Below are 16,639 nucleotides of genomic sequence, written 5' to 3' on the forward strand. Positions count from 1 at the left end.
AGCATAGGAGAGATATATTTGTTGCACTGATGAGTCATCGTGGGGAAGAACTGGAAGTCTAGCATCAGCGGAAGCCAATACACCTGACAGTTATACCAATTCTCTCTGAAGACACATGCAGTTTGTGGCAGATAGTGAGGAATGATTCATGTTCTAATTGCTACTAAATTACAAGAGAATTGCCAAACCGGATCTCATTTGGGTTGAAAGAGAATTTTTGAGAGAAATCAATCAGAAGCACAAACTTCTACAAGGTCTTTTGTTTAAGAAGGGATGGGTATTTGCCTTGTTTCTAAAAGAAAAATGAGGTCTGAGGTGTCAAAACTTATCTCAGATATAAACCTAAGATATGAATCTTCATCCTGGTGTTCATACAAATACCCAAATCCAATCTAATCATATTGCTGTTAGTTATTACTACAACATGAATTTGCAAAACAAATTTTTGCAAAACAAACCTTTGAAAGCATAAACAAAATCCCAAAGCATGAAAAAAAAATACGTAATGTAGCAGTTTTGGAGATTAGGGTTGGGGCGTATGAAATGGAGGAAATCCAGGGTGCCACAACTCAAGATAAAAGGCTATTAGATTAATGCTGTTAGCTGAAGCCTCATGTTACAGACCCTAACACTGCCTTCTTTCCTACCCTGACTTGCTCCCCCTTCCAGGTCCAGTACTCTGGGGCCCCAAAGACTGGTCTATTTCATCTGCATTTCAGCAAAGCCCCCATAGGACTAGCTGACTTCCCTCTCCTTTGTTTGACATTCTTGCAAGATCAGACTTGGGGGGCCTCCCAGCTGTTAATCAGAGGCTGGAGACACATCTGTGACCCACCTTTATTGTGACTCTAACCCTAAGAAATAATCACATTGGAAGGAATTCCAGACCACTTGTGGATAATAGCACCAAGGTGTGTCAGTGTATATACAAAGCTCTAAAAGCAGATAAAATCTGAGTTGCAGATAAACCCTTGCCCTGTGCCTTAATGGAGTGGCTTTTTGCAAGGATTTTCAAGTCAGGCATGGGAAAACCTTAAAGACTGAGACAGCTAAATGGGGTCACCTCAAGATATTTTGAATAGGTGCTACAGTAGGTGGAGCTGAAGCCTAACCCTTTGCCTTCTGGAACATAATGAGATGTAAATAGAAATGCTGCTCTCAATCTGGAAAGTCGCAGTCCCAAAATCTAATTCTGTAGGAGCTCAAGACCCCCACCCAGAGTAAGAGGCATGGGTGCAAAGGTACAATTTGCTTCCACACCCTAGACCCTGCGATACCTTCGTTTTCCTCCAGCTTCCGGATATGGCGCAGGACAGGCTGCAGATTCATGTAGAGGCGGTGGCTGTTGCTCAGCAGTTGCAGGAGGTGTCTGGAGCGCATGGGGCACCCCGTGTAGTATATGAGCTTCCGGGCTGAAGGCAAGCCATCTGGCAAAATCTCAAATTTCTTGCCCTTTGGAAGGAAACCATGAATCAAATTCAGGAAGAAAAAAATCTCTGATTGGCTTGCCAAAGTCCCCTTTGTTTTCTATTTAGTAAGGAAAATTATAGATTCTGAAATACAGAAAGTTTCATTTAAAATTCCTTGTGGGATAAATTATCGTTTTCCCTTTCAAAAATGTCACAGGACAAAAATTTAGGAAAGCATCTAGCCATAAGGGTCTGTGGGTAAACATTGGCTATCCAAAACAGCTGAGGAGTATCTTTGGTTTCTCTGGCTGGGCAGGATATTCGTATAACGGAGAAGACAAGGTCCATCATAAAAGAACCATCAAATGTAATCCCAACACCCTAACTCAGCAATGAAACAACCAATTCTAAAAGAGACTAATGCAGTCAAATATTTATTGAACACTTACTATGTACCAAACACCTTACTAGGCACAAAAAAAAAAAAAAAAAAAAAGGTAGTGAATAAGACAGACAGGATATCTATTTCGGGTTTAGAAGAAATGGGAAACTTCCCTAGCTGGACACAGAGAGAGCTGGTAGTTGGAGGGATGATATGGGAAAGAACAAGAACGGCTATCAGTAGAGATATAAGGGATCTCATTCTCTAAGTGTGAGATCATTAAGAGAAAGTCCTCAGTTAAGGGCAAGGCTTTGACAAAGTTTCTTACAGTTATGGGATATTATGAATTCTCTTAACTTTACTAATCATGAATAGGGCAACTGAAATACAAAAAGGAGTATTTCAGATATAATGATTCTCAGTCAGAGGGCGGAGGTAAAGCAAGGATGGAGGCATATTCTAACCACAAACCTTGAAGTCTGCACAGAGCAGTATGGGCTTGTGTAGCCCAGATAGGGATAAGGTTGTAGCATTTTGTTTTTTTAAATCTCTGAGCTTTCCCTCATTTTAAAGGAACTACCAGTGGATCCCAATACTGAAACAGTAACAACTGATGTTTATTGAGCACTGAGCAGGTATCCACTCATTTAATCCTCACAGCAAGTCTAGGGAGATAATTATCCATATTTTAGAACAAAACCAAGAAACAGAGTTTATGTAACTTGCACAAGGTCATGTAGCTAGGCAGGGCTGGGTTGGCTGCAAGAAGTAGCATCTGAGAAACTTGTCAAAATAGATTCCTCATCTCTACTCCAGACTCATTGAGCCAAAAATCTCCTGGAGGAGGATGATGAGGCCCCAAAATACGTATCTTAAAAAAAACTCCTTGGATAAGGGCAATACACAAATAGATTAGTAAGCACCAAGTCCAGGACCCTAAAAAAACCTCAATTTCATAAAGGTACTTTATTATTACTTAATTTGGGACATGAAAGGGGCAAGTGGGTCATAGTTTGCCCATTTTCAAACAGCTCAGATCCTTTCACAAACAGCTTGAAACAAAAAAAGAGCCAGTTAGGATGAAACAGGTCAGGCCCAATGTAACGTATGAGTAAACTGAAATCAGATTGAATTGTGCCCAAGTAATTAAAATAATGTGAAGTCAGAAACACATCTTTTGACTTACAAGGCAGCAAAGAGTCAATGCCCACATTCTATCTGCAATATAGCCCTTTATTTATATAGGCCTTCTTCCTCACAGGAGAGAAGCCCATGTCTACAAATCCTTATCTTCCTTTCTTCATATATTTTTTCCAACAATTTCTGAGCATAGCAGAACTGTGAATTTTTTTTTTTTTTTTTGAGACCGAGTTTCACTCTTGTTGCCTAGGCTGGAGTGCAATGGCACAGTCTCGGCCCACTGCAGCCTCTGCCCCCCAGGTTCAAGCAATTCTCCTGCCTCAACCTCCTATAGCTAGGATTACAGGCACCCACAACTATGTTCAACTAATTATTTTACTTTTAGTAAAGACAGGTTTCACCACGTTGGCCAGGCTGGTCTTGACCTCCTGACCTCAGGTGATCCACCCACCTCGGCCTCCCAAAGTGCTGGGATTACAGGCGTGAACCACTGTGCCCAGCCAGAACTATGAATTTTTATGATGAAATGTACACATTATTAACTATAATTATTTGAACCCTACAAAAAAATGGATATAGCTGGCAAAATAGAGAAATCACTGGGAAAAATCAAGAAGCTGCTCTAACAAAAATAAACATATCACTCTCAATATTGTAAGAGTATTTTTCCTGTTAAGAGTTGTACACCTCTCTTTAAAATAATGAGTTTTAAATAGTCAAATATTAATAGAAACCTCTTTTTATATAATTCTTTATTCTTTGCTCAAGAGGTAACTTTCAAAAGAACTGGCTAACCTCTACACTAAATGGCTTCTGCAATTAGAATAATTTAGGGTCACGTGCTAGGGACCAAACATAAATTAAAATTACTAACTTCTTTTGTTCTAAGATTCTTTATTGTAAGATTCTTTGATTTTAAGATCACTACTGATATGCATGGCAATGAATATACAGCACATGCATTAGAATACAAGAAAGCAAATTACCTCCAGTGTCAACTTCTTAAAAACAACAGCTTTTGTACCTGAGACAATATTGTTTAAAAACAAAAACAAAAAATAAAAATCCACAAAACGAAGCAATTATTGAGACTTTTCTTTTAAGCCAGTTATTTTAAACTTACCACAAACACCAACTTTCCAACATTTGTCCAGGGGAAATCATAAAGTAATTGTTTCTCTTCATCTAAATTCTGTGAAAATAACAATGCATATAGAGTTAATGGGGAAAATGACAGATACTGTAAAATGGCTCTAACTTCTTTCCCTGAAAACTAAAGTACAGTAATTAAAATCTGAAAAACTCTCCCACATCTCTTTGGAGAAATACAGAAAGTAATTAAAAGATTAGTGATAACAATCCTGTGGCTTTTGGTTCCTGTGTAACTGTATTAACTAGCCCTTTCAGGGCAATCTTTTCCCTTCTGGCCTATGCCTAAATTTAAATAAAAAGTCAAAAAGACTCAGGTGTTCAAGAGATGCGATAAGGCACTCAGATTTTCCTAACTGGACATTTTGCCTACATCAAACCTAAGAATTCTTCTACTTTTCTGTGTCTTGCAGAAAGAGGTATTCTGTCTCCCGTTCTGATGGCTGCAGGATAATGCTGTCCCACCTGCTAAAGGGTGACAGTTACTACTTATTTAAGGGATAAGTTTTATCAGAAAAGCATAACGGAAATTAACACGTCTGGTCAGGCACAATATTAAAATGTTATTTTTCTTTTCACTTATAAATGCTCCAGAGGATAAAAGAATATTTGAAATCAATGACGCACGGAGAGAAATATTTGGATATTAACGATCTGTCAGTGATCTATTAGTGATGAACCTGGGCTAATCTTTGGCTTATTTTTTTTCTGTTATAAAGGACTTATTACTGTGAACAACCAGGCTGAGTCACTTCATCCACCTTACATCATCCACATTTGTGCTAGATAAATAGGAAATTATGACCAGCCAATGGCCAAAAATGGACTACTGAACCTATAGCAGGACCACGGAGGCATGCTGTAAACTTAAGACTTGCCGATAGCATCTGACACTTATTTCTCATTTACCAACCTGAAAAATCTGTATTCCTCGCATGGTCAATCCGAGAGTCAGCGATGCTTCAATTTCCCTTTTATCCTGTAGGAATAGGATTTTATAAAAAAATTAAATGTTTTTATATATTTTTTTTCTGTGGTGGACAATTTAGCACCAAAGAAACATTTCAGGATAGAAATTCAAGACTGAAAAGTTTTTGACTTAAAATTTGCTCAGGCCTTTCCAAATACCTAGTTTCCTACAAGAATTAAGAAAACCATGGGCACATATTAAGTCAATAATGGTATATTCTACTTTTTAAATTCCTGAGATTTCAAAGTTTTAGTGTTTTCACTATATTACATACACTTCTGTATCTGACAATATTCTAAATACTTTCTATTGAAAACTCCAATAAACAAGACTATTTTCGCATCATTTGATTTTTTTAACCTTCCATCTCAAGATTACTCTTTTCTCAGATGTTAGAATCTTAAATCTAATGTAATAGTTATATTCTGAGATGCATAAGACTTTATATGTTTAAAACTGGGCAAATCTTCCATCTCTGAAGCCAAAATTAGGGGCAAGTGATTAAATATTCAAGGCTCTCTCATGAGGATGGATAATAAAAGTTGTAAAAGCTTTGTATTCAGTTAGTTTGGAAATGCTTATTTTTAATAAGTTCAATTGTCACTTGTCAATATGATAAACAGTCTACCAGCCAACTACAACAAGTATAAGGGAAAAAGAACTCCACAATTAAAAACATACTTTAAAATTCAGCCGCATCTTTTAAGTGTTTATCTGTAATAAGTATATAGTGTATAAAGTTCAAAATAGAAGCGAAACGAAATTACTAAGTAAATATTTTCATTATGAGATTTCCCAATAAACACAATGAATATGTACAGATCTTTAGGCTTAGTGCCAGCATTCCCATGAACATGGAATGAAATATTTTTAGAAAATGTATCCTCACCTGGCATTGTAAGACACAGCCTATTTAGACTATTTAGGCTGTTTCTTTCCAACTAGTATACTTTACATGAAGAAGGACACATACAGTATAAGCTTTAGGAGGAGAAACTAATCCATCATTATATGAGTTTTGGTCAATTCTGCTTTCAAAGCTGTACCTACTGCTTTCTGAAATAAAGTTATGCTCATAAAAATGCTGGTTTTCAAGTATAAGGTATATACTGGTGGGAAAGGGGCACAAAACAGTTTTTTGTTTTTTTTTTTCCAGAATGTTCCCTGTTGTCTACCTTATTTCCAGTTTATGAGCAGCCCCTAAATGGAGCAGATTTAATGGCTGCCACTGAATTTCTCCAAAGAATAAAAACTGCACATCAGCCAATAATGCCTTTTCCCCCACTTCTTTCTGTTACATTTTTATCAAAAATCTTGTTTTTAGCAGATAAGAGTCATTTTCTATGCAATTTATAGGCGCCATACTTTAAGTAAACTTGAAAATTAAGTTTTACACAGAAGATAAATTGGGGATCTCTACTTCAATAAAAGATTCTTATGTCTTAATAGGATTCTTTAAAATACCAAGTTTCCCAAGCAAATAAGGCAAAGAGCAATTAATGGTTATTGAGCACTCACTAATGTGCCAGGTATTCCATCTCATTATTTCAGATTCATTATCTCACTGAAGCCTCCCAACCTTGTGAAGCATATTGTATCATCCCACTTAACAGACGGCTCAGGATTATAGTTGCCTAGGATCCCAGCTATAGCAAGTAGTGACATAGGGTTTCTAATTGACATCTTATTCCAAGGCCACACTCTTACTCTTTCCAACATATCTCATACTTATAAAACATTTTAAAATATAAACAAATTATCAAAACTGTCATTTATTTTCATCTTCTCATATAAACTGAGGTATCACAAATGACATTTCTTAGGCTAAAAAAAAAAAAAAATCACAACTTATTCCTTTAGGATTTTAGCCAACGAGATCTTATGGAACTCAATTGTGCCTTTCAAGGATGATGGGGCATTAATAATGCATCTCTTGGGCATAGAAGAGAGACAGAAAAACCATCGGTTGGTCTGAACCAGCTAAGAAGATTACTGAGCAATACATCCAAACTAAAGCCCAATTTCCAATGGTCTAGCTATGCTAATCCTACCACAAAGGGCATAGCAGAGATAAAAAGCATATTACTAACAATGGTAATGGTTAACAGCAGCAAACTTAACATCATGCTTAACATGTGCTGGGCACTGTTTTAAGCAGTTTTCATCCAACAATTTCTTTAGCATTCAGCAATCCTAAAAGGAAAGTATGTTGCTGTCACCTTTAACTATGGGGAAACTTAAGTACAGAGAGGTTAAGTAAGTAACGTGCCTGAGGTCACAAAGTAAGAGGCCAAGCTGAGATTCAGCCTCAAGCAGTTAGGCCCCACTGACTGTGCTATTAACCACTTTATCCATTTTAGCCACTTCATTCATTTGGTTTGAGAATATACCTTTGAATACTTAAGTGGGTATTCAGGAGTTCTTACCAACAAAGTGGCACTTATGGAATAAGGGAAAGGGGTCAGGAGGAGGGGAAGAGAAGACAAGATGATAAAGAGTACTGTGAGTGATTCCCTGCAGAGCATGGCCCAGTTGTTATTTGAGTGTGTGACCTCCACCCTGGGATGGAACAATGAGGCTAGAGATACACGGGACACAAAGGAAAGTAGCTTCTGAGAGTGAGGAACCTGTGGAATACAGTGCCTTAAGCACACAGGCTGTGTTATCAAGAAGGCCTCAACTAAATCCTGGCTTTGCCAATTAGTTTTGTGATCTTAGGTGAATTATTTAATCTCTTTAATCCTCAGTTTCCAGGTCTGTAAAACAAAGATTAAAGTACCTTTCCTATAGAGTTATGAGGATTTTAAAAAATACATATAAAGTGTGCCCAGTAAACACAGGACTCCATAAACACTGCCTGCTGTTGTAATGCTCTTGTAGTTAAGGGACACAATGCAGGTATAGCTTTACTTTGAGGAATACTAAAAATTATTTATCAGGAAGTTGTAAATGCCATTCCCCAAAGCAGAAAAGCAGATTTGGGGAGGAGAGAAATAACAACGTCATAATCACCGAAAAAGTCAGATTAACATTTTATAGCCATTTGTCATCTCACTATTAGAACTATTAAAAAAATACTCCATCCTGCTTCCAGGCCAGAGGAAAAGCACCACGGCCTCCAAGACTGATCTGCAACAACAAAAAGCAGTTCAAGTAAACTCTTTTCAAAGTGTGTGAAAAGTGAAATAATCATTTTTAATGGAAATGAAATCCTAAGGTTTTCCTTCTCAATCCTATTGAGAAGAGGTTTTTTCTCAGAAGCTGAAGACTTAGCCACCGTTTCGTACCTTATACAATCTGTAGTAATGAACAGCGACGTCATCCAGTCGGACAGCCTCTTTGATATATTTAAGATGAGCTTCGGAAGCTGTCAGTGCAAACTGATCCTTGTGCATGTTTGGAATGTGCTTCAGGATGTAGTCCTTCCCCCTCTTGGAAACAACCTGTTGGGATACAAGGGGTGTGCAATGCAACATTTGTTGGAGAGATGTAAGTACTACCCCCAACCCCCAAAATAATGAAAGAATGAGAATCTAAAATAGGCCATGAAAACTGGTTGCTTTCTATTAGAAAATTCCCACTTTCATTCTGTTTTCACCATCTGTTATGTTACTAGGCTGAATCAGCTAAGTCTAAAAGCTACAGAGTCAATTTAGTTGTACTACCTAATACCTAAGAAGAAAAATCACAATAGGAAAAATAAGTTATCTTTGCTTTAAAATCACCAAGAAAAAAAAAAAAAAACTACACAAACTTTCATAATGTTGTACACATAATTGTTTATCCTTGCAAGTGTATACTTGGTACCATGAAATACATCTACAGTACGCACATCTTCAGGTTCTGGATCCTACCTAACTCCTAAGAAAATCACAGCCACAGAGTGGGAGGCTCTAAATGTTAATCCAAAGAAGGCAGGGGACTGGGAGAAATTCTCTAAAACATTTTTGGTTCTTGCATAAGAGGCTGATATGAACACTGTGGGAATACTCATGAGAAAACTGTTTCATTCAAACATTCATTGTGATTCACTGTAACTTAGATTTTCATCAGACAGTAGTCTGGGCTTTCAGATGTCAAATATATAGTATCCAGCAGCTGTAGGCTAAGAACAAGGTGTTGATTAAAGTCTTAGCTGATTCCATAAGGACTATAAAAGATGGAATGAATTATGCAATGTGAGCAAAAGAGTAGTGTTTAAAATAATCTAAATTTTAAAATCACAGAATTTTTGATTTAAAAATGTCTTTATATTGACATTTTGTTTCTTCCTATTTAATATTTTACAGAGAATCAAACATGATGAATTAAATAGTCAGTTGTCAAGTTCTGCTAAGAACTCAAGTTACAGATTTTTCTTTCCAGACTCCTTTTACATGGTGATCAGTAAATCAGTACTTGTCAACCTTTTTTTTCAGGTCAAAAACACACTGAAAATAGTATTTGTAAAGGCACTAGAGTAGATAGTTTTGGTGATCCCAAGGGTAGGGGAAACTGGTATCTCAGCTCACTGGTTGTCATGCATACTAACTGGATTTCAATCATCAAGATTCAATGAGCAGCTGATGACAACCAGAGAATGCAAACATGCTATAGACAGGAAGAGTCTGACAGATACTGTGATTTTTCTTCAACAAATGAAGTACTGTAAGTCACACAACAGAAAATTACTGAGTACCTCAATGTGAAGGGCTGAGGACATAGAAAAGGTTAAGGTTATGTCCGTCTTTCAGAACACACTGAGAAACAGTTTAATGGGAACAAGGAATAACTAAAGCATATGAAAATAAAATGTAAAACACTACGGCCAGGTTCTTGAGCACTGGGCACCTAGATGGTCTGCCCAGAAAAAGCCACACTTTAGCTAAGTCTCAGAGGACAAATAGGAGTTAGCCAGGTGAAACAGAGAGGGGCTTCACCAGCTAAAGGAACTGCAAGAAGAAAGGCCCAGAAGCATGAAACACCACAGTAGGTATGGAGACATATCCATGGCTGAATGTTGCCAGAGCCTAAAGGTCAAGGTGCAAGACAACCAGAAAGAAAGCTGGAATGGCTGACAGGGACTACAATCTGGAGAGTTTCTAGGTTATGTGTGGGAGCCTGAGCTTCACTCCACAGGTGACACAGGAGGCTCTGAAAGTTTAAATCAGAAGCAAAATCATCTCATTTGCAAGCTGTGGAGTAAAGACAGAAGCAGGGACGAGCTTCTGCAATAGGGCTGCTGAGAACAGGAACCTAGTAACGGTAGGAGCTAAGACAGGGAGGGGATGCAACGCATGTTTAGGAAAGCTAAGGACAACAAAAATAAAAGAGAATTTTATTTCTTAAGCTGGGTGATCGGTATTCAAGCACATAAGTTACAGGGTGTAGCAGTTGATGGGACAGGACAGGGAGAAGGAATGGTGATAAGGCCGAGTTCCAGATGGCTCTCATGTACTCAGAGGTAGGAATATGTAGAATTGAGGTGGCAAGAAGATGAATTTGATTTAGGACATTTTGAGTTTGAAGTGCCTATGGGTAAACAGCTACCTTATGGATACAGGGGAGAGAAACACATTTGGGAGTTGCCTTCATGTAGGTGATCGTTCAAAGCATTAATTTGGATGAAGTCTCCCAAGATGTGAGTGGTTAAGTATCAAGTACAGCAGCAAAATTCAGTGAAAAGAGTCTGCTGGATATGTCAATCCAAAGCAACTGGTGTCAATATAAAGGAAAGGTAATGGATATTTTTTACTTTATTTTTTTACTACATTGATATAGAGCAACCTAATGGGCAGCACCATAAGTAGATTGATAGGGGAAGAAGGCAGATAGAAATGGCTTGAAGAACACCTGTGGGAAGTAAAGAAGCTGAAATAATCATATATATTACATTTTCAAGACACTTGACTGAGAAGGAAAGGCAAGAGTAGTAGCTCTTCTTTCCCTCCCCCATTTCTTTCTTGAGGATGGGTGAGTGAGAACCAAACATGTTGTGTATGTTCTTACGGAAGAAGAGTTAGTTTGGGGAGGGGCTAATGATACAGAAGAGAGAGAAAATGCAGCATAGACCTGGAGGAATGAAGGGAAGAGACACAGACACGGTGGAGTGGAGAAAGGGCAGCTGAGACAGTTCACATTGGAATAACTGAACTTATTTTCAGTTTTCTTGCTGAAAGAAGGGATTAGTTCCTCCCCTGGGAGTAAAGGACATGCAGGCAGGAGCCAGAAGTTGACATACTTGTTTTCTTAGCAAAGGAAAGGAAAGAATAATCCTACTTTTAAAAGAGTTATGTTTTTCTTCTTTCAAAGGGAGAAAATGCTGCTTCAGTAAGAGTAGGCAAGAAGGTCAAGGACATGCCAATGCCAAAAGGAGGCTGGCAAATTCCAAACTCCACCATATTACCAGGATGGATGGCAATCCTCTTCCCTATTCACCTTAAGCAGACTGAGTACATGAAGACATGATGTGCGTCATGTTCTCAAGCATTAAATTTGTATCTGAGAATCATGAAGAATTTGGCCACAGAACATCTGTGTTCCCATTTCTTAAAGAGCATGAGTAGCAACACAAGAAACTAGAAATGCTGAGAGAAAACCCTCTTTCAAATTTAAAAACAGTGCTTACCCAAGATGGGAAGTAAGCCTCTGGCTCAAAGTATTTTCCGTAGTGCTGATTCCTTTTGAAGTTCCCAAGATCAGCCTGCAGGGCAAAGGCTGCCAGCAGGAAGTAGGCCTCTTCTCGGAGCACACACTGAGAATGAAGAACTTGTTTTCTCAGGTGCCAGTAATAATAGTATCTTGCTGCTCTGTCACTAGGAAAATAAAAGAAAACAGAACTCACATTCTGATGGAACAATCCAATGACATGTAAACAGAACCCAAAGCTCGCTCTCCATCTGGTGACAGGAGCCCTTCTGTTTCTGCTCCTCCCTCCCACCTCATTGAAAATGGAGCGGTTGTAGCTAATATCTAAGAGCTGCCTCACTGAGACTGCAGGGGGTCAGAACCCCAAGTCAGACTATCCAGACAACAAAAATAACACTTCCTAAGGCTTACAGCATTTGATTCGTTCAGAGAAGAAAAAGGTCTGAATCATTCGACTCTAAAATGGTAAATATGTCACTGAAGAAGTATTAGAAGCCAGACGTGTTGTCTGTACTAATTTTGCTACAATGATGCTGCACACGTGACATAAATAAGGAAAAAATATGAGGAGCAATCCTGCTTCAGTGTTTTGCTGTTCTTTTTATTATTTTTTTAACGGAACACACTGCAAATGTTCTAAGTACTTTTATAAGTGTTTGTATATATACTCTTCTGGAAAAAAATTTGCTTAATGAAGGTGTTCTTATACTTGTTTTAAACGTCTCTAAGAAGAATGAAATGAATGCTTTCCTTAAATGTTTTTAGGGTTTTTAAATTAAGTGAATGTTACTTTTTTGGTATTTTTTATAGGCACATGTCACGACAATGATTATACTCCCCACAAAAGGAAATACTAACAGGGCACTCATTACAATTTGTTGAGGTCAGAAATAAATAATCACCATTAAATACATTAAGAAGTGCTGACTGGGGAAAACGTGGTAAAAGCTCCAAAAAGCATTTACTGGCAAATAGGATGCTTTTGTCATCAAAGTAAAAATGTGTGTTTATGTATTTTAATGAGCTCATTTGCCTCTACATTATTTCAGGTTCAATGTTTATCTGAGATTCACAGCTAACTTCATTAGTAGATAACAATAAACATACATGGGTTTATTTTAACTAAGACCATGTTTAAGTAGAAAGAGCTTAAAGCATTTATGTAATTTCTCCCCCTTAGAGCACTTTTCAAAGCGCTTTTTTTTTCCTGAAATGGAGTTTCACTCTTGCTGCCCAGGCTGGAGTGCAATGGCACAATCTTGGCTCACTACAACCTCCACCTTCTGGGTTTAAGCAAGACTCCTGCCTCAGCCTCCTGAGTAGCTGGGATTACAGGCATGCGCTACCACATCCAGCTAATTCTGTATTTTTAGTATAGACGGGGTTTCTCCATGTTGGTCAGGCTGGTCTGGAACTCCTGACCTCAGGTGATCCACCCGCGTTGGCCTCCCAAAGTGCTGGAATTATAGGCGTGAGCCACCGTGCCCAGCCTCAAAGTGCTTCTTTTTATAATGTCAATGACACATGGTTTGGACTGGTTCATGCTTGGGAAAAGGGGGCAGAAGCATAGGGATGCACTAAAACTTAGCTGCAGGGGGCTAATTATTTGTTAAATATATATATTCCTTCTTTCCAGGTCATGCCACACCTAGCAGGTAAAATAAGTAAAAATTTTATGTAAACTGAGAATAACTAATGAAGTTTCTTAGCCTGTTAAAAAAATTATTATGGGTTTGCTTTTTAATTTGCATTTGGCACTGATAAAAATATCAAGAGCTAATTTTACATATAATTCACTAGTCAAATATATTTTGTTTCTTTCATATGGAGCTTCTCAAAGTTTAAAAATATATAAGCAAAACAGAGTTAATATTTCTAGTATTTTTTATTGGCCAAGAAAGTCACCTCTGAAAGTTTTCCAGCACTGAATCCTCCTATATAGACTGAGCTTCTGAAATGGTGAATTCTTCATCTCTATCCTGAGCCTAGTATTGATCATGCACACTCCTCCAGAACAAGAATCAACTACCTGCCCTTGTCAAACTGCACCTAAGATTCTGATAGGATAGCGTCACCGGGCTTGATCTTGGCTTTAAAGCTACTGCCAAGAATATAAGCAAGACCCCAAACGTGAAAAGAAAACCAATCATATAAACACGCATCCACTTTTATAGGAGAGTTCCTGCCCCTGACTCATTCCCACCTTACCACTGGAAAGGAACATAATCAATCCCCTCACTCTTCACAAAAGTGCTAGTTTCTTCTTGAAAAAAGTATCTTTTTGGAGACGGATTTGTCTATGAAAATGTGGAGTGTAGAAAATGTGAGCCAATGATACTGTTAACGTTTTCATCAATGGTCTAACATTCATTCACTTAACAAATATTTACTGAATGCCTATTGTATCTCTGTTGTAGGGACTGAGGATATACCAGTATACAAAAAGAAAAAAAATGCTGCTCCTACAGAGTTTATATCTTAACAGTTGAAGATGAAGAATAAACACAAGTAACTTATTTGGTATGTTAGAAAAAGGGCTATGGGGGAAAAAAGGTTTTGAATCTCTCCCTGTCCTCTTACCTGATCAATCTGCCATTTTCCACATAGTACTGCACACGGAAGTGGATTATCATAGGAGGCCCAAATTGGTCGATACCCTAAAAACAAAAGCACACACACAAATCAATCTATTTCTAGTTACTTTGAAAATGGGTTTCAAAAGCAACCAAAGTACAATTATTTGCAAGATACTTTTTAAACACTGAGTTTTATCTACTTATAATCAGTGGGGACTTGTAGGAGGTAGACAGTTGTCCCATAGACATATCAGGTTCATATAAAATTAGGAAGTTATAAAGCAAAACAGGGCACCATCCCTCTATCCGATTTGCATTCACTGTAAGGCCAATGACAACATAAGGGAAGATAAAAATAAATGCCAGTGGAAATTTCTAGCTGAGATCCAGCTCCTCGCTCAGCTCTGTTCCCTGTGGTGACCATTTGCTCCTTATTACAAATGTTCTCTTGTTCCTCTGACATTCCACATACCAAATTCTAATATGCTGTTTGTTTATTTAGACATTCATGTTCTTTACTTTGTAGTTGGCTTTGAAGTAGCCTTCTAGTTTATTCCAAGACTTCTTAAATACAAATTAGAGGATTTGTATTACTATTCCTGACTTACTATGGAGGTTCTGGAAACACGAGTGAATTCCCTATTAATGTTCTCCCATGTAAATGAAATTAATGTTTGCAAAATAAAGCACCAGTATAATGAAAGGACAAAGTATCAAATGCAAGTATAGCAAAAGTAGATTTAAAAATTCGTAATAACTTCTAGAACAGCACTTTTGATACCTAGCATAGCCACAAGAGCAAATAATTTTTCCACACTTTTCATTTCAAAGCATTATTCCAAGATTACTAAAAAGTTATCCAACATTATTTAACAGATATCCAAATTTTATTTATTATTTGCTATAAGCTATTAATACTTGATTAATGTGACACTTTAGAACTTACAATTTTCTTTTCCCATTTTCTACTATATAAAGTATCGCTTACAGGTTTCTTCTAATGTATAACAGCTAAAATAAACATTTTTTAAAATAAAAATAATTTTGCTTATAAATGTAATCTCACCCAAGTGACTTCATATTGTCGTACCTTGCTGGCCTCTTTTTTCCATTCTTTTGGACAATATTTATAAAGCTTTTGTGACAACTCCATATACACATGTTCATTATCTGCACATTAAAAAAAAAGGAGACCAGATGCTAAAGAAAGGATTTTTAAAAGAATATAGAAACAAGTTTCTTTTAAAGCCTTAAGATTTGTGAATGTAATCTGAATTCACATATTACCAAGAAAACCCAGTGAGATACTAGGAAAGGCCCTGTAAACTAGATATTAATGAGATACTTGTGAATTATTTTGCTTTTGCAATACAGAACACATGCTATTAAAATATATAATATTTAGAGGAAATGTTAGTTTCCAACTTCTGCTTTCTCTTAGTTCCTAGGGTCATTACAGCTTATAGCCTAACTTCTAACATTGTGGGTGTCAGTCTTAGGAAAACATGCTTTTGTTCAGCTCAAAGACTGCTCTTACAGGTACAAAATAATGAAACAGGGCAGAAACACCATCTTAATCGCTATATAAGAAATTAGAAAACACTGACGATATCAGCTCATTTCCAAGTGAGAAGTCTGACCCATATTTTGTGAAGACTAATCTTTATTTCTTGTCTGTGTTCCACACACAGCAAAACACAGCATGACAAAATGATAAACCATTACTCAAACTGCGTTTGGGATCAATTTCATGGAAAAAGAAGAAAAATTTTATGAAAAGCAAGTATGAATGCCAAAATATCCCTTCCAAGGGATGATGTTTATAAGGTGAACAGAAAATAAGACTGCTAAAACCTATGCTAAAGTGATCTAAACATGTGAAAACAGGTAAAACATAAACACCTTCAAATTTCCCAAAGATAAATCTTTTAAAAGAGAGAGATATTTCACAAAAGAAGTCTTTGGAATTCCTAGATTGTACAAAGTTTTAAATCTTTTTAAAAAATTCCTTTTCTCCTATCACTAAAGAGACATCTTCATGGAAAGCTCTGCATAAAAATGTACCTGTTCTGGAAGTGTGTCTCTCTGATTACTCCAAAGATGTGCACTTTGCTACATTTTGAATCCAAGTCAAATTGGATTTGACTGGAAAAATGACAGAAGAAAATAGGAAGGGTAAAGTTACTCCTTGGTTATAAATGACATATCAGTCAACCAATTTCAATTAAAGGGATAGGAAAGAGATCCCAGACACACAAAAAGGAATGCTACTTAAATCCAGTTATTAAGTCAACTAACACTATCTCCCATCTCTCATATCACTGATTAAACATGAAATAGACATGACCAGACAACCTTCCGGTCGAAACTGATTTGTGTTTGGCTT

General features: G+C 37.2%; 1 protein-coding gene across 4 annotated transcripts in view; it reads right to left on the reverse strand.

Annotated features, from left to right (window-relative positions):
* FRMD6 (FERM domain containing 6) overlaps positions 1 to 16,639 on the reverse strand; it is a 150,487-nt gene that overhangs the window by 14,536 nt on the left and 119,312 nt on the right. For 3 of the 4 annotated variants that reach the window (XM_037732777.1, XM_017512424.2, XM_037732778.1), the window contains exons 4-10: positions 15,320 to 15,423; positions 14,258 to 14,334; positions 11,658 to 11,844; positions 8,338 to 8,493; positions 4,994 to 5,059; positions 4,055 to 4,123; positions 1,278 to 1,452 (exon numbers count right to left, since the gene is read on the reverse strand). In XM_037732777.1, coding sequence (XP_037588705.1) covers positions 1,278 to 1,452; positions 4,055 to 4,123; positions 4,994 to 5,059; positions 8,338 to 8,493; positions 11,658 to 11,844; positions 14,258 to 14,334; positions 15,320 to 15,423 — 834 coding nt within the window. The remainder of the gene's footprint in view (positions 1 to 1,277; positions 1,453 to 4,054; positions 4,124 to 4,993; positions 5,060 to 8,337; positions 8,494 to 11,657; positions 11,845 to 14,257; positions 14,335 to 15,319; positions 15,424 to 16,639) is intronic. The other variant, XM_017512425.2, reaches the window with a different exon arrangement.

This window comes from Cebus imitator, unplaced genomic scaffold, assembly GCF_001604975.1.
Source record: "Cebus imitator isolate Cc_AM_T3 unplaced genomic scaffold, Cebus_imitator-1.0 Scaffold472, whole genome shotgun sequence".
Taxonomy (NCBI): Eukaryota; Metazoa; Chordata; class Mammalia; order Primates; family Cebidae; genus Cebus; species Cebus imitator.